The sequence below is a fragment of the Maylandia zebra genome, linkage group LG6, assembly GCF_041146795.1.
Source record: "Maylandia zebra isolate NMK-2024a linkage group LG6, Mzebra_GT3a, whole genome shotgun sequence".
NCBI classification, from domain to species: domain Eukaryota; kingdom Metazoa; phylum Chordata; class Actinopteri; order Cichliformes; family Cichlidae; genus Maylandia; species Maylandia zebra.
In genome coordinates this window covers 16521023-16543175 of record NC_135172.1, presented here as the reverse complement: position 1 = coordinate 16543175, position 22153 = coordinate 16521023, and the positions used below count along the sequence as shown (strand labels likewise).

At 43.6% G+C, this 22153-nt stretch overlaps 1 protein-coding gene across 1 annotated transcript in view; it reads right to left on the bottom strand.

Annotated features, from left to right (window-relative positions):
• Positions 1-13272, bottom strand: part of cacna1hb (calcium channel, voltage-dependent, T type, alpha 1H subunit b) — a 45659-nt gene extending 32387 nt beyond the window's left edge. Inside the window, exons 1-8 of the mRNA XM_004568357.3 lie at positions 13161-13272; positions 12856-12989; positions 12362-12459; positions 11009-11168; positions 6657-6969; positions 6467-6559; positions 5797-6367; positions 1436-1788 (exon numbers count right to left, since the gene is read on the bottom strand). Coding sequence (XP_004568414.3) covers positions 1436-1788; positions 5797-6367; positions 6467-6559; positions 6657-6969; positions 11009-11168; positions 12362-12459; positions 12856-12989; positions 13161-13199 — 1761 coding nt within the window. The 5' untranslated portion in view covers positions 13200-13272. The remainder of the gene's footprint in view (positions 1-1435; positions 1789-5796; positions 6368-6466; positions 6560-6656; positions 6970-11008; positions 11169-12361; positions 12460-12855; positions 12990-13160) is intronic.
• Between the last annotated feature and the right edge of the window lie 8881 nt (positions 13273-22153).

The following is a 22153-nucleotide window of genomic DNA, read 5'->3' as shown; positions in this document are numbered from 1 at the left end:
TCAAGTCCTGTGTTGGGTTTTTGCTTGATTTTCATCTGTTTTAGGTTGCTATTTTTTCATTTGACTGTTACGTGTACACACACCACTGGTTTATCACTTCAGTTAGATGCCTTTTTGTATGCTTGAATGATTCAGAGGTCAGTGTGAAGTGGATCTTTGAAAGATTTTGACAGACCTTCAGAAAGCTTGAACAAGTGTTGCTCAAGACCTCTTTAAAACTTTCAATAAAGTCTTCCTCCTTGGAAGGAAAATATAAACAAATGATAGGTGGCTCAAGACTTTTACACAGTACGGTGCATACAGATAATCCTGTATTACATACTGTGTTAGATTAGACTAAACAGGATTATTGCTGGGTTTTAACAAGATCAGGAAAACATGCTAACAGCAAACGCTCTGGATTTGACATCTTATATTTTCTGCCCAGCAGCTGGGTTTGTGGGACCCAAACAAAGACGAAGTCAAGCCAACGTCAACAAAGCACAAGAGTTAATATTATTCACAAATCATAATAACAAGTAGTCTGCATAAAGTCTAACATAGTTTATACCTCTGAGCCACAGAGCTGCTGTCGTACAATAACTACGACAGTAAAAGTACATGAAAGAAATAAATCATTGAAGCTGGTGACATTTCTTGAAATTACAGAGAACATAGACCCCGTTTTTTTTTTCTTTTGCTCTGCTCCTTAAACCAACAAATGAGTGCACATGAGAAACTGCTTCTCTGAGCATGCTCAGCGCCATCTGCATGACACACAGCTGCTCTCAGAGGGTTTTTCAGAATAAACAGCACTGGTCATCCTGATTGAAATTAGGAAACACTGGCAAAAAGAAACTGTAAAGCTATTTGCGTATGTCACAGTTTTGGATGATAAAAGATGGATGCATTCACTTATTATATTCATTCGCATTGCTTCTTTGTTGATTTTGGGCCAAAAGGGATAAAATAGGTAAAATAGGGCAGCTCTCATCCTTAAATTTTAGCTATCGGAGAAGTTAAAGCCATCCAGATTTGTCATATTGTTCAGGAAATAGGCCAAACACAATCTCCCGCTGCCTTTCAGCCAATCACAATGTCAGATCTGTCCTCCCTCTCCACCTCACTCATCCACTCGCTTCTCCTCGCTCTGCCCCCGCCCCCCTCCCCGCCCCACCCCCGTCCTGTCCCAGGGTCACGCTTTAATTAACACTTCAGGTCTTATGAGTTTCTCCATCTCCTGATACATGCCTGCACACACCCACACACAGTCTCTCACACACACACATGCGCACACTCTCTCCGCGATCCCATATGCTCGCTGCTGTAAGTGTTGATTGGAGGGTAAGTTTATTGACTCCACCGCACACGGTGATTAACGCATCAATTTTCAATCAAATTGTAGTCGCAGCCAATCTGCGAGAGGCGCGCACCCCACACACGTGCGCACACTTACCTGCTCGTGGTACTCTATGCCCATCGACAGAGTATTAATAAGGATGGCAATCATGATTCCTCTGCTGAAGTATCTGCTGCCAACAATAAGTTCCAGTTTAGTTCTGAGCCTCGCCCAGCCGCACTCCCACAGCCTCTTCTTTGGCTCAGACAGCTGCGCGTCACTGAGGCACGAGCTGCTACAGTGACACGGGCTGTTACTGTGACACGAGTGGCCGTGGCGCTGCTCTTCAGGCTGCTCGTTAACATTTTCGCCGTCACTAAGTTGGTTGTAGTAGATGCAGTACGGGCATACCGAGGACTCTCCGGGGACTTCGCCCGGCAACAGTAACGCCAGATGCCCAGCAGAGCCTCCTGCACAGACAGAGATCAGAGGAGAGGCCACATCAATCATGCATCCACGAGGGTAGAGTAAAACGTCGCTTCTGTATGCAGACACTCTGTCATTTAATATATTCTCGGCTCAGCAAAGGAGAGGGGTTTCTTTTCATTTCTGGGAAACAAAAATTCAATAACATGGAAACCACTGTGCTAGTGGGTGGGGGGGCGGGGGGGTTGCTTTGTGCAGACGGAGAGCTCTGTTATTAGAACAAGGATGCTCAAGTGTGTGTGTATGCATGTGCGTTTTGTGAGGGTGGAGGAAGCTTGAGGGGGTAAGATTTCAGCAGAATTCATTAGTAAGGCACTCCGGAGGAATGCTCCAACGACATAACAACAAACACTAATCTAGCACGAGCAGTTCACTTGTCATCACAATTACAACAAATTCATGTTTCACTGGAGACTGATATAGTAAATCCAATCTGGTCGTTCTGCGGTGTGTGCGCGCGCGCGTATATAGATAAAACTGCCTTCAAGGCAGACTTGTTGAAAATGACTGACTTCACTACATACACAGGAAATACACTAATCAGGAGATGTGGGTGGCTTCCACGTAGCACCACGCTGAATGACTTCTGCTACAAAGTTCTCCAACTACAGTCGGAATTTATTGCATCACTGAAGTGTATTAAACGCTGATATGTGAAAACGGATGCTTAAAGTGCTGTGAAACACGCAGGGAGCCGTGGAAGGGGGGGACCCTGATGATGTCAGGATTACCCGGATTAATTCAGCTTGGACTTTGAGATAACAAAATTTTAATGAAAAGGCTGCGTTACCAACTGGGCTGTGGAGTCGCAATGTGTTTTTGGAACATGACATACTGGGAATTAAAAGACAGGATATCTTGGCCTCTGCTGCTTTGATGTTGACCGTATATTTTTGTTTCTCCCAAGTGAATCTTCGAGTTTACTGAGAGTACAGTTTTATGGAGTATGCTTTTAAATTAAGTTCTTGTCTTAGAAATTATATGTGTAATTCAACATTGTCTGGCAGAGTTTTTTTTATGTGAAAAATCTCGAGCCACCTCTCATTTCTTTCTGTCGCCTCCTCTGATCCTGGCGATGATTTGAACCATATTTTTTACAGTCCAGTTCTTGTGTAATTTTCATACTTCAGTCTTGTCTCTCTCTTTCTCTTCCTTAAGTATGGCTTCTTGACAGCCATCTTTCCACTGAGACCATTTCGAGGGTTCAGTGAATAGTAAATGGATCAGCTGAAGGTCCAGATACATCTCGCAGGTCCTGTGTCTGGTCTTTGTTGGATTTTCTTCCCTCCCATTTCTTAAGGACAAAACTTTCAGACACTGTTCATCCGCTGTAGACAGGCCTGCCATTTCTTCTTTTGTCCTGCACTTGACCCGTTTCCAGACATTTTTAAAGGATACACTGCACACCATGCTGGGATATGCCAAGTTTTTGACTAATGGCTCTTGTTGGAGCACAAATATTATTTTATGACTGTCAAACTGTGTTATCTTTGGCATTTCTCATAGCTTTAACTAAAGTGCCTAAAGATATAGTTTTAAAATGGCTCATTGCTAAGTTGTCTGAAATGCACAGATCCAGCACTGGTCCATCTCTTGAGTTAGGTGTTTTCATCCCTGAATGATCAGGCTCTTAAAGAAAGAATTCCTGTAAAGACGGTCAGGTGCTAGGACTGATCTGAAATGAGGTTTGTTTTTTCTTTTTAGTCTGAATAAAAACTTTGAAAGATCTTCAGAGAGCCCAGAGAACCATTGTTCAAGACCACTTTAAAAAAAACGGACGGGTCAAGACTTTTGCACAGTTCTGCATTTTTATGCTGCTTTCAGCAATGCTCGATGTGTCGATGTGGGAAAATAAATATGCATAGTTTCAAAGGTTTTCAGGTTATCCCATATAAGGCAAAGAATCTTGTTAAAAGATCTTCAGTATTCTGCTACAAGTCATCTTCCTGAATATTTGCATCCCATCTCTCCACAGAGATTTCAGGGAATCAAGCACGCAAGGCCCCACAAAGGAGAAGATGTAGATAAAAAGGTTAGACCGGTGAGAAATGTTTTGGATCAATTGTCTGGAGACACTTCAACCTTTAGGCTTGAATAGTACAACAGATCATCTGAATGATCTTCCAGTTTTTTCTCAAAGCTTTGCTGTTGTGAGGAATGACGGCACTTGCTTGATGTTTTTTAACAGCATGATTGTTCATGGCATTTTAAAACTGCTGTAAACATATGGTCCTCCTTTTGTCACATACATCATCTCATTACATGGATAATGCTCAGGCTACGGTAAACACAAGCTTATCTTTTAGCTCCTGCAGTGCTGTGTGAGGCAGAGGTGAAACCAGACGGGGAGTTTTGTTTCGGGATTGTGTCGTGTCTGCACAGCGCTCTGAAACTTCACATTTTTCACTAAGTTTGTGCGACATGGGTAAGACTACAGACTGCAGTGGATGACGTAAGGTATAAAGTTACTATGAAACTGCCAGCTGGTACTGGCAAAATAAAAAGCATTCATATATATGAACACTTTATGATCCAACACTCTGCAAAAGAACAAGGAAAAAAAAGAGGAGGCTGGTCTTTTTTCTGTTTGCAGAGTGGCTCTCCATAGCATTTACACATTTACGCAGCTGATTTGCCAGCCATATTGATTATAGTGGAAGCGTGTGGCTGCTGCATGAACTTGCATACGTTACATGTTCAGTGTAGCCACAAGAATTTGAATTATAATACCTCTGAGTGTCGTCTTGTATAAGGGACACACAGCGTTATTGAATTCTGCTCGCCTTTTCAGTGCATAAAAATGTGCTCAGACTGTAACAGACAGTGGCTCTGCTTCTTTTATCATACTGCTTTGAGCTCCGAAAAGAAAATTAAATGTGCCTGCGCAGTGTTAAAGGTGATGAATGTCGCACAGATATCAAAGTTTCGCTAAATAAATCTGAAGTGATCTGAATTTGAAATACAGCTGAGGGCAAGTGGGAAGATGTATTCTTGGTTAATTTGGGACTGCCAGAGATCATTTCTCAAATTAAACAAAAACAAAGATTATTCAAACGAACAACAGCAAAACAGGGGAGTAATCATAGACTGTATTAAAAGATGGACTTATTGTACTTTCCAGGTTTGAAAACTGAAGCCAATGTGGAGCTGTCTTAAACCTGCGTTATGGTTGCAAAAAGATGTACATGGCATAAGGAAATCTACTGGAAAACTGCCCTTGGCTTGTGATGATCCCTGTCCTGATTAGATTACAGGCTCAGTTGATAGTTTCAAGTCTTATTTAATAACTCATGATGACATTTTGTAAATTAAGGTCTTTCATTAGGGTTAAAAAATGGGATGAAGTAAGAAATGCTTCACCAAGACACAAGCCAATGATAATAAAGGTCTCAGAGCCACCCCACACTCGTCACGCCAGGTTTGAAAATACCAAGATGACAGTTGCTAGGGCCTCAGTCACACAGGCCTAGAGACCAGTCTGCAACCTCCTAGCAAGCTCCAGTCACTACGGAAAAATGTGTTTTCCCCAGCTGGATGGAAGTTGCTGTCTTCCTCCAGGTGAAATCGTGGTACTCCTCCCAAAACATCCATGCATTTACTTTGGTCGCTAACAGATTGCTTTGCTGGCCTGCAAACAGTTGCCACTTACTCTCTGAGTTGTAGTGGAAGTTGAAAAAGTGCAGCACAAACCGGAAATCGACAATGCTCACAGTCAAAGTAAAAGTGCTTCCTTACTGCTAATTTGTAAGCAATCAACACATTTCAATGTCCATTTCAAGAGTTGAAACTTTTGGTTCAAAGGAAAAGAGTTCCCGTTTCTGGTTTGCGTCACACTTTTCATGGAAAATGTTCATCATGTCCATCTTTTACATACAGTCTATGGGAATTTTAAAGCCTTTAATCCTGGACACTCACTGCTTCCACACATAGTCAGAGTGTGACACTGTGATTCACACACTTTCAAACATTCACACACATCCCTTCATCCTCACCGTGCTCCAGCACCAGCTGCGGCAGTCTGTTGCCGGTCTCCGTAGCAACCAGCCTCTTTTGGTCCTGGTCCTTTGCATCCCGGTGACTGAAGAGGGGCGCTATGAAGGGATAATTAAAGCCGTTGCCTCCATTACTGACGGCGGGGTCAGTCTGAGGCTGATGGTTTTGGTGATGATGATGATGATAAAGCTGATGAAGGTGTGACAAGTCATTAGGGGCGTGGCCTGAGTGCCGGTGGGCGAGACCGTTCATCTCCCCGGCCCCACCGCCCCTGGCAGATCCGCCACCTTGCTCTCTGTGGCACGCGCACGAGCAGCGAAAGCGCGCGCGCGTCTGAGCGTAGCAGCGGGAGAGCCGTCGCCAAGCCTTACGGCCCAGGTGCGCCAGGTAACGGATGATCTCCTCGTAGCAGCTCCCTGGTTGGCTATCGCTGGCCAGCGTGGAGGCCGACTGATGGAGCTGGCGGGCGCGCTGCTCTGACTTCATTAAGGCGTGTTCTCTCTGTTTCGTTTCAGAAAACTGCGTTGCTATTACGACCAGGCACAGGTTGATCATGAAGAAGGAGCCCACCTACAGAGGACGACACACGTCACATACAATAAGTATAATTTTTTATGTGTATATATATGGATGTGTGTGTGGCCATTTGTGCTATAAGCATGTACTCACTATAATGAGGAAAATGAAGTAGATGAAGTTGTAGAAAGAATGTGCGTCCATGACATAGTACATGATGTCTACCCAACCCTCAAGAGTAATTACCTGAATGAAAACATGCACACAGTCAACAACAGCAATATGTAGTGTGCACCTCATGGTAACCAATCAGATTCCTGCGATTAATCCTGGAGACATTTACCTGAAAAATGGCAATCCAGGCATATCCAATGTTATCAAAGTTAATAGCTCCTTTGTGTGGGTTCAATTCCCCAGCACGACACTCATTGTAATACTGATACCAGTTCACACAAGACCCGGGCTCATCTACTCTAAGGCCCATCTCTGGTAGGGCCTCCCCAGCATCCAGCAAGCAGGAAGTCCTGCCTACTCGGCGACGAGGCACATCAGAGCACCGGAGCATCCCGTTTTCTCTTTCCATGGAGCAGATGAAAGGGTGGTCGTCTGTGCCGTCGGGCCGATAGTAACCATTCAGGAAGGAAATGTTATATTTCCTAAAGAAGAAGAAGTTTCATGAGTGAACAGATGTTAGATTTCGCTTCGTGTAAGCATAACCGAATATAAGAGGACAACAAAAAATGTTGATTGTTTTCTTTACTGCCAACAAACAAATAACATACCATTTCTTTCAAAATCATCTTTTCAAAAATGATTAAACTGTTTTTGTCAAATGATACTTAAACTGAAGTAAACAGTGCATTTCTTGGTAACTACTTCAGCTGCAGAGTAATGAGTGTAATGTGAGAGTGGGTATTTATGACAACAAAACTGCGTGAAGAAAAATGTCTCCCATTATGGCTCATGGATGTGTGTGTACATGTGTGCGTGTTGTGTTTTTTAAATTGCATGAAGTTAATTCTGAACAATGGCAGAAAGGAAGTTGTATTTGGCCCCGGCTGCACAGATCTCACGAGTAAGCCAGCATCAAGCACGAGTAACACGGAGCGGACCTCAAACACAAACGCTGAGTTGCTGGGTTGGATTCGAATGGTTTTCAAAAAGATTAATCATTTTATTGACCTACTGTTTCCTTCAAAGGTCTGTTTTCTTGGGGAAAGAAATGAAAGACGGTGTGAAACACACAGAGGTGCTAAAGGAGGAAATGAGGAAACAGAGAGGGAAACACAGATGAAGGGAAAAAGCAAAAAAAAGCCAGGGAGGGTGCATTGGAGAGATAAGCAATCAATCATGTGTGGCGTAGAGGAGGGTCCCGGGGGAGCGCTGCTGCCTCACTTCTTATTAGGAAAGGTCATTTTGTTGTTTATGAAGCAGAAAAAATCAAAATCTTTACAGTGAACATGAAACTGGAGAAGGGTTCGTTTTGCTAAAATGGTACCGGATACTGTGCAGTGGGCTACTTGTGGGCTAAGCGAGAGTCGGTTAACAACTTCAACAACTACTGCAGACGGTAAGGAAAGGAGCTGTTCCTGCAGCAGAAAGCAATTCCAGCTGAACTGTGCGCATTATGTTGCAAATTAAGTGAAACAGCTGGAAATCATTTTGCAAATGTCATTTTGTAAAATCTTGTACAACAAACTATGATCCACTCACTCGACTCTATTGGTAAAAATTACAGTGTCAGAATTCAATCTTAACCATCTGAACGCCCAGATTCCTCCAGAGAGAAGCCAGAGCATTCAGACTCTTGGAGCTGCGTGCCTTCTTGAACTTATGATGTAAGCTTAAGATTGGATGATATAACATTTCAAAAAATGTAACGATTAAACAAAATCACCTCCAGGAAGCACTGATGACTCACAAAGAAAAATAAAACACCCCAGGTTTAGCCCCTTTACCCAAATACTTTCAGCTGAGGAGTTATTTCTTTCCATTTCTCATTATGATTATGCTGATAACTATTTGCAGAGCTCAGTTAAAGTTGTGATGAAATGTGTATTGTGTTTTCATAATGAGGCAGTGTTTTGCCTTGTTTATCATCTCTCCATGAGCGCCCAGATAAATTCCACTCTGGCAGTAATGTCCTTACATTAAGCAGCAAAACTCTCAGTAAAAAAAACAAAAAAAAAGTGATTCTGGGAGAAACCAGCTGAAATTAAAATGTATCCCTGACAGCTCTGAAGGTGCCAGATCCATCCTGAGCACGAACGCTTTGTTCCCAATCGTTTCACTGTGGAAGCTGCGAATCTGCGCAGCTGCTGAGCAGAAAACATTTAGGTTAATAAGGCGACGTAAGATCACAATGACACACCAGAAGATGCAAATAATTAATGAAGTTACGCTGCTGTGCCACCTGCGTAAATTGCTCGCAATTTGGAGGGCCTCTATCCCGCTGCTGGGTGATGCCACAGCTGTTTAATAAAGTCAAAGAGCAGCAGAGTTTCAACGTGTGTTTTTTCAGCATGACTCAGATTTTAGCTTCCAGGCAGATTCTATAAGAACTGATATGAAGGAGATGAAGCTGATAGCGGTCAGTAGCCTTCAGGAAGAAAAAAGTGGAAAGTGCTTTTAATTTGCATTTGTTCTAATGTCCAGTCCTCCATCAGATCTACCATAAAATGTTCAACTAGAAGCTTCAGAACCGGAGAACTCAAGCCAGTGGATCATGTCATGTTTTTTACATCCAGTGTGATGGATATGTTATATAATTGTAACTGAAGGAGAAAAATACCCCTAAAAAGCTCAAACGGGGGCTTGTTTGTTTCCTGCACTGTGGTTTTATTGTGTGTTATCATTGTTATTCAGTTTTAATAAGGTGTATATTTAACTCCCTCTGCTTTGCTGCCTTTTCTAAACTGTGAGTTCATATTTTTTCTTCAAGTTGATTCACTCGACCCACGACAAGTCACCTAGTATTGACCCTGGTAACTCAATCTGTTTCAGGTTCTCTGAACTTCAGCGTATGCATAATGAATTTAAAGAGGACGCACTAGGATATATTATCTTATAAACCTTACATCCCACCACCATAATTTAGAAACCAGGTGCTCAGACCCAGTGGGCTCCTGCTAAAGCTAACTCCTTCATATTGACTTTCCTCATACAGATGTTGTACATTAAGTGTGCAACTCTTAAGTAACTCTTCATTTAAAGATTTTTTGCTAGGAGAATAGGAAATATGAGCACTGGGGAGGCCAATCCATGACTGACGCTGTTTCATTATGTGTTTTTCTATCCAGATATGCTTTTATTAGCAGTGTGTTTGGGATCATTGTCATGCATGTAGACACTTACTGTTGCACCTTTATCTTGACCTTTTGCATACATATTGATGAAACCAAAAATTACCAAATACCTCTTGCTCCTGATCTGACATCCACCTTCTACCTGAGAACATTTCTTTAGTGAGCAGTAGATGGATCACCTGAAGGTCCAGATGCATTTCTTAGGTCCTGTGGACTTTGGATTTTTTTTACCATATCTTAAACACTGTCTGCTACAGGCAAGTCATTGTTTCTTTGGTCCTCCACTTGTGTGCAGTTTCCTCAATTTTTTAAGGTCCCACTGCACACCACGGCGAGATATGCTAAGTTTTCAGCTAACAGCTCTTTGGGATCTTGGTGGTTCAAAAATACTACTTCATGCATCACAAGCTGTGTTATCTTTGGCATTTTACATAGACTTTAGAAAAGAAATAGGAATAAATAATGTGTTTTTGTGACAGGCTGCTAGTAACAAAGTGTGTAAAGATACAATTTAGAATTGGGTCTTTGATAAGTTGTCTGCTGTTTGTACGCAAAACACTGATTCATCCCTTGAGTTCACTTGTATGATTCATGGACCACTTTTAAAAAATTACAAGAAATTCTGGCTCCTTGAAAGCAAATTATAAAGAAATAAGAGGTGGTTCAAGATTTCTGCACAATACTGTACAGACACTAAGATAAGGACACTGAGCACTTTTGGTCGAGGCTGCTGCTGCTAGAGATTAATTTCAGTCTTTGCTTCTCCAGCATCACCACAGATTCCTTTGTAAAGCTGCCGTATAAATAAAGTTAGTTATTGGCAAGAACCACAAATTCATTATCAAATGAGTGAATGTTTGGCACAACAACAATGCGTCACCACAGCACCATCACTGATTGTTGTCCAAGTTGCTGTCTAAGAAGGCGAAACAGACGTTATCTGATGTTGTGTGATAATATGTGGTCATGTTTGTGAACATGTGAGCGGGAAGCGGGAGTGGGAGTGACGGTAACATCATCAGTTAGACTGTGATCGAGCGTGACATGAAGGATTGTGTGGGGGAGAACCGGAGTGACAGCAAACTCAGATGGTTTTACTGTGGAAACAGCCGCTCGGAGGCAGCCACTGAATAACAGCTCCCTAAATTTATTTAGCCTTCCAAATCCCTTGATTTGTGATCCCTGATGCTCAAAGTGTCCAACGGGAAGCACGTAGCACCTCCGTGACGGAGCTGATTAGAGAACAAACAAGATCAGCCCATCTGTGATATCGATCCCCGAGTAAGGAGAGAGAGAAGCTGATCAGTTGTGAACAAACTTTTGACAGGTTGGAGCAATAAAGCTGGCGCAACTCGTGCTGTGACATCGGCTGGTCACTATAGCAACTCACATCTTCACATCCTCTCCCATGAAACAGCGGTTCCTCAGTAGCCCCGCCCACAGCTGTACGCCAACGATGCCGAAGATGAAGAAGACAAAGAAGCAGAGCGCCAACACGTTTCCCAGCATAGGAAGTGTGTCCAGCAGGAGGGTCACAAGAATGCGCATACCTATCAGTGCACACACACACACACACACACACACACACACACACACACACACACACACACACAGCATAAACACAGAAGGGTAGACAGTCAGACAAGCAAAGATCACCAATAAGTCAATGCAAACTTTAGCAAAATGTCAGTCACAGTAAATGTTGGCCAGACAGGACTCTTTATGTATTCTGCACAAAACGCAGGCAGTGCAATTAGCTGAATGGCAACACTGATAATTGGCTCTTACTCCACTCTCCTAAAGAGAGCACATACAAAATCTTCCTCCTTCCTTCTTCTCTACTCGTTCCTACTTCAAAAACACTCTCCGATTTTACAAGAACTCAATGAGAGCCGCAGCAAGGTCACCAAGTGTAGTAAAAAGAAAAAAAAAGACATAAAGTTGGCTGGCCAACTTGTGCGGTGAGCTATCAAGAACAACACAAGCATCACAATGATTCGCATGACTTTGTTCACAATGTCCTGATTTATTTACACATGCATCCATCACGGGGCGAGCTGCAGCAGGTGCGTAACTCGGGAAGTTAAAGAAATGAAGTGGGATTTACAATCTAGTCGGAGCGTGCAAGGACGGTGACACGTTCTTCATCGTCCCGGCTGTGACTAACGATGTTGCTGACACTCAGCTAAGGTGTTTCCACATCGGATGAGCCGCGCAGGAATCACGGCCCTTTCTGCTCCAATTAAAGGGGAGCGGGAAGCTGATTGGACATGTTTTCGTAAACTACAAAATCATCAGATTTAACATTTCTTCCAACAGCCAGTGGCTTTCTGGAGTCTACACCCTGCACATATCGCCAAAAGCTTTCTGGTGATGCTCTCCCGGGCCTGCACAGCAGCCTTCTCTACTTCTTCTGTTTCGAGGCATCAATCAGCTGAATTGCACTCTCAGGAAAAAAGACTCCTAGTTGTTTCCCCTCTGGTCTCTTTGAGGATTTTTAACCTGCTGCACTGTCCTCTTGTCCCGACTGTTCTCCTGCACTGTTCACCCAGCTTGTATGCGGGCACACTTTCAAAGGCTGAGTCAGCACTTTAAATCAACCTCACAGTTTCAGCCCATTGTGCGGACGTACAGTCAAAGCCATGAAAGACAATAAAGTAACCCAGTTTCTGTGTGAGCTGCATGCTGGAGGGGAGGGGGGTAAGACAAAAATAAATAAATAAATAAAAGGAGAAAGACTCACTGGGAACTCTGTTGATGGCTCGCAGTGGGCGGAGAACTCGAACAGTCCGGATAGCTGATAAGCTGACGTTGTGTCCGTCCAGCGAGTACTCCAGCATTCTGCGCAGAGGGAAAGCCACCGCTGTGTCACCGGCATCCTGATCAGCCTGACCTTGGCAGACCCTGAACGCCTACAGGGACTCTAGCAGAACTCCGGGATACAGAGCCTTTTAACTACCAATCACCGAGGTCTGTGTCTCTCATGACCGAATGATACGATTGTCATTCTGTGGAGCTATCACACACACACACACTTCCACTGATATGTCTAAGCACGCGCGCACACACGCTTGACATTTAACTGGCATTAAACAAGTGTCTAAGCTTTACACAAAACACACATACACACACACACATGCACACACACAGACACACACACTCTTGGCTCATATTTAATGTCAGGCGCGCCTGCGTGTGAGTGCGCGTCGGCTGCGTGCGCATCTGTCAAGCACTCACCCCACTATAACAATGAAGAAGTCCAATCTGTTCCATGTGTCGCCTAGGTAACCGCTCTGACCTATGACCCCGAGAGCCACCATCTTCACAACCATTTCTCCAGCAAAGAACACAAAGATGCCATCATCCAAAGCCTGCACACAAACACACACACGGAGACCCAGAGGATTAACTGATTAAGCGGGGGGGGGGGGGGGGAAGAAAAATGTTATTGGAAAAACTTTTCAGACCCTTGATAATGAAGTGTGACAGTGGAATATAATTAGTCTGCAATTTCAGATTATGTGTGTGTGAGCGTGCTTTACCTGCAGAAAATAGGGGGTGTGGCCACAAGGCTGGAACATCCCTAGAGTCACGCAGTTGAGCAGGATGGCCAAAATGCTCACACGCTCGAACCACGTGAGGCACGGTTAAGGATCAACACATCGACAGAGAGTCTGAACACTGATTAAAGCAACAAAATGAACACGTTTAATGAAGCTGTGCTTGTAAACTTTAGGGCAGAGGTGTCAAACATAAGGTCCAAGGACCAGAACTGGCCTGGCGAAGACTTATTCTGGTCCACTAAAAGGCTTCATCATAGATGTTGAACTTTTCCTGTTGATAAAGACCTCTCTCATTGCCGTTCATACTACACCACAGTAAAGTAATAGACAATTAAATGATACTAAAGTTGCTGTTTTTCAACTTCTTTTGTCTATTTCCACATTTGTAATGTAGACAAACTGAGACGGACTGTTGAAATTTGCACTTCTCATAATAAGATTTCTCAGGGATTAAGTGTGCAGTTAAATGCCTCTACATTGATATAAAAGAGAATTTACTGGTCTGGTCCAAACGAGTTTGACATCCCTGCTTTAGGGTGACTGATGGCAGTCTCAGCCAATCACAGGAGCAGAGGAGATAAGTACACTACTGCCTGCTTGTCTCATTTAAAGCTGGCATTGGCAAAATGACAACAAAATCCACGATAACATTTCAGTTTATTATCATTCAAGCTGCGTAAGAGGGAACTACACTCCTGTGTCCTTTCTGGACTTTCAGTCCTAATCTTAGCTGTGGTGGAAGACTTTTGGCAATCATTTATGTCTTCAGTCCAATTTTGCTGAGTAGTAAAAAGAGTATAAAATAATATATTAGAAGTAAGGTGCATGTAGGAAGAACAAGAGTGTGCTAGGAGCCACCTGGAGCCAAAAGTCAGCCTTGACTTTGTTTAAGTACATTAGAAACATACGTTGGGTGGGAGGGGCTTGCCACAAAGAAGGAAGTGCTCAGACAGCTTTTTGGCGTTTCAGCCTTAATTGGATAGAGACAGTGTAGATAGACAGGAAAGCAGGGAGAGAGAGCGAGGGGAAGAAATGCAGCAAAGGGCCGCGGGTTGGACTCAGACCCGGGCCTACTGCTCTCTGGCATGTGGTCACCTGCTCACCCACTAAGTGTGAAACACCCATTTCAAATCGGAAGTTGGAATTTCTGAATTGCTGGTTGCAAATCTCAGCTCAAGTTCTTAAGTTGGACTTCCAACTTTAAAGGTTAGGGCAGCCACACTAACCCTGACTTCACAATCCAACACGGCAGCAGTGCGGTAGCAAAACTGTACAACTGCGCAGCCATTGTTGTGTCCTTGTCACTCGCTACATTAACCGTACGCACGGTCGGGCTCTATCCGCGAATGCACTGCAGCGTCATGTACAAGAATCGAGCACTGACGCATGAATGGCTCCACCGTTCCAAAACTCAGAATAAATCCTGTTTTTTCTTTCTCCTCTGACTTCACAAGTATACTACGCTCAACAGTGACATCTGACTTACGAGGCAAATAAAACACAAAAATCGTAATTACAAAATAGACTTTAATTTAATATAAAAGGGGTTTTCGTATTGCTTCCCTGTTCCCCAAGCTGTCGCCACATGGCTCCACATGTTTGATTTAGCACAGGTTTTACACAGATGCCCTTCCCGACACAACCTTCCCATTTATCCGGGCCTGGAGCAGGCACCTGGAGCAGGCACCAGGAGCATGCACGCTTCTTACTCTTGGTGGCATAACTTGTGTCTCTTCTTGGAACCAAACCTAAATGGGACTTGTTTTTCAAGCTAGAATTGAACGTGCGCTCTTTGACCTGCTAACCAACATTATCTACTACTACACCACCAGAGGAACTGAAAGCTACGAAGACATGAAGACATCAATTAGACAGAAGACAGGTGATTTTTTGCAACCACAGGAGTCACTAGCCTACTGGCCATTAAAAAGACTACAGATTTTAGCACGTCCACTTAACTTCACTGTTCAAACTCAGAAGCTACATTTTTTTAGCATCTGTGGAAGTGCTGAAGAAGTGCAGCTACTTTCTAGATTTCTGCTCACTGCAGCTGTAACTGACTCCCATGTATCAAAAAAACATTTGTTACGATATTGGTGAGCAGTAAACATAAACCCAAGCTTTCAAACACCAAAGGAGGAGTTTCTGCTTCCCGAGTTTATGGAGTTGACCAAGTGTTGAAGTGTGATTGACAGAATTGCAGATGAGTGACAATGTAAAGGAAAAGCAACATACGGTGTGCTTGTAAATTGCTGGAACATCACAAGCTCCCTGAAGAGCTTCAGTGCCACCAAACATCAAGCTAAATCCGAAACCTCAGAAACTCTCCCTGAGTGTCACGCAGCATTCCTCCAAACACATTAGCTCATTTGTTTTTTTGCATCTGACAGCCGAGAGGCAAAATCTCCCATGTCCACTTTTGCAAAACGACTTTGCCAAACGCTTACGAGGACACGTGGAATTCACCTCACCTGCATTAAACAATACTTTTCTTGTGATGTTTGCTTTGCCACACAGCACTCAGCACTAAGCTGAATGTCACTGTCACATAATATGATAATTCACAACATTTTCATACTCATCAAACCATTCAGTGCCCTCATGCCCTATATCCATTCCTCTGCATTCATTATCGTTCTGCACTCATTTATTCATGTTTTCCTTCCCCCTGTCTGTCACCCATGAATATCTGGCAATGGCAACGTCCATAGCAACAGCGAAGAAACTGTGACTCGTCAAAGTTAAAGGTCCAGCCACGTCTGTTTTGTAGCGCCCCGAACATTACCAGGCTGAACTTGCAAAATACCCGTCTGAGGCTAAGACGAGCATGAAATGTGTGCCTCGCAGCTTAAAATCACATTTACAAGCAGGGAACTGAACATACCAACCTAAAAAACAACTTAGTGGAAACTTGCGATAATAAGCTTAAAGGCGTCAACCTTCATTTACGAGCAACAACTTCTGACGAGGCATTTTGACACGTTTAATATTCACAACTACAAGAGCCAGACAGCTACCAGACAGCTACCAGTCAGTTTAAGAGCAAACTTGCTTATGGCGTGTGTTTGAGCATCTGCGCTGCTTGCTAGCTGTCAAACTGCAAGAAGGAGCATGAATCAGACGTGGGGAGAGAAGAAATAACAGAGAAGGATTTCAAAGGGAGAATAGTCTGAAGTAGAAAGTTAAAAGAAAGACTGAATTTGAATTTGTACAAACACGGATGCACACACACTCTCGCTCTCTCACACACATACACTTGCACACACACTTGCACACACACTTTTGAGCACTAATGTGAAAACTGCTGAATGGATGACAGGACTGTATTCAAGAGCCAAGGACGCATACATAACAAAGCCTGGAGCATGCACATGGACCCGTACACACAGACACATGTGCGCGCGCACACAGAGTCCCCTCTTCCCGGACACTTTGCTCTCGAGAGGGCGGAAAAATTAATGAGAGTACAATCCTTTATCACCCTTGAGACAGAGAGAGAGAGAGAGGGAACGAGAGAAAGAGGGAGAGGGATGGAGAGAGAGAGAGAGAGAGAGAGAGAGAGAGAGAGAGAGAGAGAGAGAGAGAGAGAGAGAGTAATCCAGTGTCCTCCCTTTGCTGTGGTTGCCATGGGAACCCCCATCTCACCGTAGGAACTGACTTCTGAGTTTCACGATCCGCTTGCATCCTGTCTGGACTGGATCACAACACAATTAATACGCACACACAAACTCTCTCTTTCTCACACACACACACACACACACACACACACACACACACACACACACACACACACACACACACACACACACACACACACACACACACACACACACACAACAGAAACCAAGGTCTTCCTGCTGAAGCTTCCTTCACTCCTTCAAAAGCTTAAGAGAGCCGTTTTAATGCTGTTTCATCTGTATAAGTTACAGCAGCTTAAATAATCCCCCTGTGTGTCTGTGAAACACACACACACAGACACACACACACACACACACCTTAGTTAAACTATAGGAACCCGGCAGGGTCAAAAGTGTGAGTGATGGATGAGCAGGGAGTATTTTCACAGTTGGCACATCGTTCAGTATCAGCGATGAAACACGGAGGGAACGTCCTTTCCCCTGTTTCGCTCTCCCTCCAATGCTTTTCCTTTATCTCCTCTCACACTCAACCTTTCCCTTTATCATCTCTCATTTTCCTCTACAACCTTTTTTTGTGCCTCCTCTCTTTGGCCCAATTATTTTTCTCTTTCGCTTTGCTCCTCCTGCTCTCTGTGTCTCCCTCGTCCTTTATATAGTGCAGCATAATTTCCCATCTTCATTTCCTATCACTTCTTGCATATCTTTTTTTGCCTCTCCCATCCACTCCTGTGCACACGCACTCCCCGCTCCGTGTGGAGCGCCTCTGCTCGGCGCCCTCCCCCGTCTGCTTCTACCATCTCCACATACGACTGCCCTTGGGTAGAGTTCTCGTCTCTGACAGAAGCCCGAGTCTCAGCCAACAGATAAACCGCAAGTAAAAAAAAGTAATAATTAACATTGTGAAAAAGCTGAGCAAAGGCACAAAGAGTAGGAAATATGTATAAAGTATATAAAGTAAGGGGTAAAAGGGGGCAAGAATGATGGATGATGAGGTGAGGAATATGCTTAGATCAGGTGAACAAAGGGAGGAGAGCAGCTAAGACCCTGACTGTTCAAGCTCTTAAGTAGTCCAAATGTGGCATGGCCCCTTCTATGTCTTCTCATCCTAATTGCCTCTTATCCTCTCATTTTCACACTCTTCTTCCCTCTTGTACAGTGGCAGAGTCAGACAAAGGTAAAGACCCCACAATAATACAGAGAAAGCACCAGCAATGAAACCACCCTCTTTGAGCAAGCACTTAGTGACTGTGGGAAGGAAAAACTCCTTTTTAACAGGAAGAAACCTCCAGAAAAACCAGGCTCAGGGAGGGACGGCCCTCTGCCATGAATGGTTGGGGTGATGGCAGGGAGACAGGACTGTCTCTCTCCCATGCTGTGGAAGAGAGCCAAAGATTAAAAGTGAGAAAAAGTGAGAGAGTAACTAAGGGAAGATTCAGGATCACCTGATCGAGCCATAAGTATAAACTTTATCACAAAAATAAGTTTTAAGCCTAATCTTTAAAGCAGAGAGGGTCTCTGTTCCCCAAATCCAAACTGGGAGCTGGTTCCAAAGGAGAGCGGTCTGAAATCAGAAAACCATCATGGCAATAATTTTCCTTTCTGTTGCAAATCGCCAACCGTAAAATAGTACAGCAGCATTTCAATAAGAAGAGATCATTAGATGGAATTGATTAACTGATATACAGAATTCAATTATACCATTTTGGCAATTAGACTGCGATAGATAAAGACAACAGAATGAAATGCCAGAGCAGGACCCCCGAGAGTCGAGAAGGTGGATGGAGTGACTCGCTTGAGGTGGAAAATGCTAGGAGGTGACTTGCGTTGAATGGACAATGAAAGATTAGCAGCACGATTTAAAGATAGCAGGGTGGAGGCTGATTGGTTTAAAGAAACAATGATGTCAGCATTGAGATTTGCAGAGTGGGAAAGTGGAAGTGATGTAATGAATAAGCTTAGCAGCCAAGCACACGGGAACGCAGACAAATGAGTGAATACAGATGTTCCTTATTGAACTCCTGCATAAGCTTCATTAGTATTTGCTCTGACAGACATGACTGCCATGGAGAATACACCATGGCTGCTCATGTGTGGGACAGTTTTTTTATGAAGCTTTTCCTCTGAAAAGCTTCCTACTGTAGTGGTTTACACATGTACCTACCTGCCAAAGCAAACATGCAGAGCTGCCCACTGTGGCAACACCCCCCCCCCCCCCCCCCCCCGTGAAAAGCAGGCAGCCAAAAGTAGCTTCTACTTACGTAACCGTAAACTGATTGAATAAATCTGGGAAAGCTGCTCAAGTTGTTCTTTTAACTGTTGATAAAGCTCAGGAGATCGTTACTATAGCAAAGGTGTAGGAAAACCAGCTCCAGAGAAAAGTTACTGTAGAAAAACAGGAGCTACTGGATGTCACTCAGGATCTATGAGCATGTGTGTAGCCCCCTATTGGGCCTGAACATGGCCACCCGCAGATACCCCTTTGCTCCACCCGTTCTCCCGTCCTTCTTCCCCTCTCCCCCACTCAAACACCCTCTGCTCACAGGTAATAAAGGTCAGGCAGACATTATAAATCAAATCAGATCACATCACCATGATCTTTGTGGCATCATCCGCCACCCTTGGCTGAGATAAACATGCTAAGACCTTCATGTGGCAACATTTTCATGTGAAATGTTCATTAAGTTAAAAGCATCATCCACAGTTGGTCTTGGATTTACTACCCGAGTCTCACGAGCCATGAAGTGCAGGTTTGATTCCAGCAGAAAACAGTGCTGCCTGCCCATGCTCCCTTCTCTCCTGTCAGTATACTTTATTGTTGAATGTCGGCAAACGCACCCTTAAAGAGCATCTGTTTGAGCCGCCATAAAATCTGACAGACATTCATGTTACTTATAGGATGAATGGGTATCACTGCTGTGCTCTTATCAAGGACTTAAACTGGTTTAAGATCATCTATCAGAATAAATACACTGTACTCAGCACAGGTCCATACTGCTCCTGTCATGTATACCCCCGCGTGTAAAGTCTACATCTGGATGTAAAGTTACAATCAGCCACAGTAACTATGTAATACCTCTGTGTGTTAACTTGCGATCCTGTTTACACAGCTGATTGATCTTGGCTTGACATGTTTCCTCACTAAAGTCTTCACCAGCTCTCACATCAGTTTGAAAGCTGCAGGAAATTACTATTTTGAAACACAGGTACAATTTTTGTCATTTTAGCCTTTTATGAAAATCCTCCATTTAGATTTAAATGATAAAAATGAGCTCCAAGTCTAAACTGACTTTTAGTTTGAAAGGCTGAAAAAGAAGCACTGCCCCCACTGTCAAAGAGTGACATATTTATACACAGGCCCCTGTTTTTAAGGACTAAAAATCAGGATAAAATTATCATTTTTAATGCTTAGTAAAGAAATATATCCAGCTAGTGACTTCTAGAGTCTAGAACCTATGAGCATCATTAAACAATGGGTTTACTCCTTTAGGATTTTTGGCTGAACCGTTACTGCAGCTTCAGCTTTGAACACAGTGTACACTGACCACTTTGTTGGGTACACTCTGGCAGTCTTTTGTCCCTTTAGTACCTACTGAGCATCATTAAACACCAAGATCCACATGAGTATTGTTGCTGACCGTGTCCACCACTTTATGACCACTGCAGCAACCGTGAGATACTTTCATGTCAATATAAACCAAAATGCCTGAGAAGTGTTTCCAACACCTTGTTGAATCTGTGCCATGAAGAGTTAAGGCAGTTTTGCAGGGAAAAGGGGGCCCAGACTGATACTAGCTGGGTGTGTCTATTCCCAATGAGTGTCAATTTCTGGGGTAAAGCTTCAATCTTCATCTAGTGTTAAATGATTTATAATTTGCAAATTACTTAAAAAGGATGAATGAAACCAAAGGAAATGCACTGAATGGGACGACTGAAATATGAACTTCTGTGTTTGCATGAGCAACCTGCTCACTAGTTTTCTCATGCTCTTTGCTGCTTGGCCTCACACTGTCACTTTGGAATCCATACACACAGACTTGATTAAACATAACCTAGTTAAGCTCAGAGTCTGTCATGTGCAATGTGTGTGTGTGTGTGTGTGTATTCAAGCAACAGAGAGGGAGAGAGAGCCTGAAAGAAGGTGGGCCAAGTTAGTCAAGTTGTCAAGTCACTGGCTCCACCCCTTATTAGGATGACAGCTTGTAACCATGGAAACAGATGCTGGAATCATGTTAATTGGCTGAAATGATTCTGACAGTTCACCCTACTTTGAGTAGGTTCTCATGCTATCCATCGATGTCTAACTATCACCTCCTTACAGACGCATACACACACACACACTTCAACCCTATTAAGAAGCTGTTTAAGAAGAGGAAAACAGGGGGGATAAACAGGGAGCATGGGATCAATGCCAAGCAGAAAGGGATGAAAAGAGCACAATAAGAGAAAGGAAGATACTTGCACAGGAGTGATGGAATCAGCTTTTCTCCTCTTTAAACAAAAGGAAATGCTCTGAATGTTTCATACACTGCTGAATAAGTTATGTCATTTGTGTGTGTGTGTGTGTGTGTGTGCGTGCGTGCGTGTGTGCGTGCGTGCGTACCCCCATGCGTCCACATATGCTTGTTTCTGTCTGTGTCGCATGTTACACTGAAAGAGTGGGATAACTGCCACATGGAAAGCTCAGCACTTGACAAAGTAGGCACCTTGCTCCACACATAAAATAACTCCCATCCCCTCCCATTGAAACAGGAATAAAATCCAATAGAATTCACTGGAGCTTGGAAAGGCTGCAAGATAATGTTATATAACGGGAAAAGCCAGTCTCCTTTTTGTTCCTAATAATTGGGGGAAGAGATGTACAGTATGTCGTAAACACGGTACAAAGGAGCATGCCTGCTTTCACAAAGAGGGAGGAAGTGGAAGGAAGGAGAAAGGAAATTAATTTGTAATATGTAGTTACTGAGTGAAAAAAGAAGAAGAAGCCAGAGAGGAAGGAGGGGTCACTTCAGGAAAAATGGGACTTTAGGCTCTTGGGGACTGCTCCCCGCCACTCCCCCCTCCCAGTGCGCTCACATTAATGTCCCTGACGAACAACATCCACCCACATTACTTCTCCCGCAGATCATTCACAGTAACACACACACACACACACACACACACACACACACACACACACACACACACTGTAAGTGAAATGCAATGAAATATGTACGGCATAAAAACAAAGCGGGACATTTTCCAGCAGCTCGACGGACTCGCAGAAGGACAGAGAAGCAGACAGAAACGCAAACTCGTATGAAAACAAATACAGCAAGCGGAAGTAAAAAGGCCGTC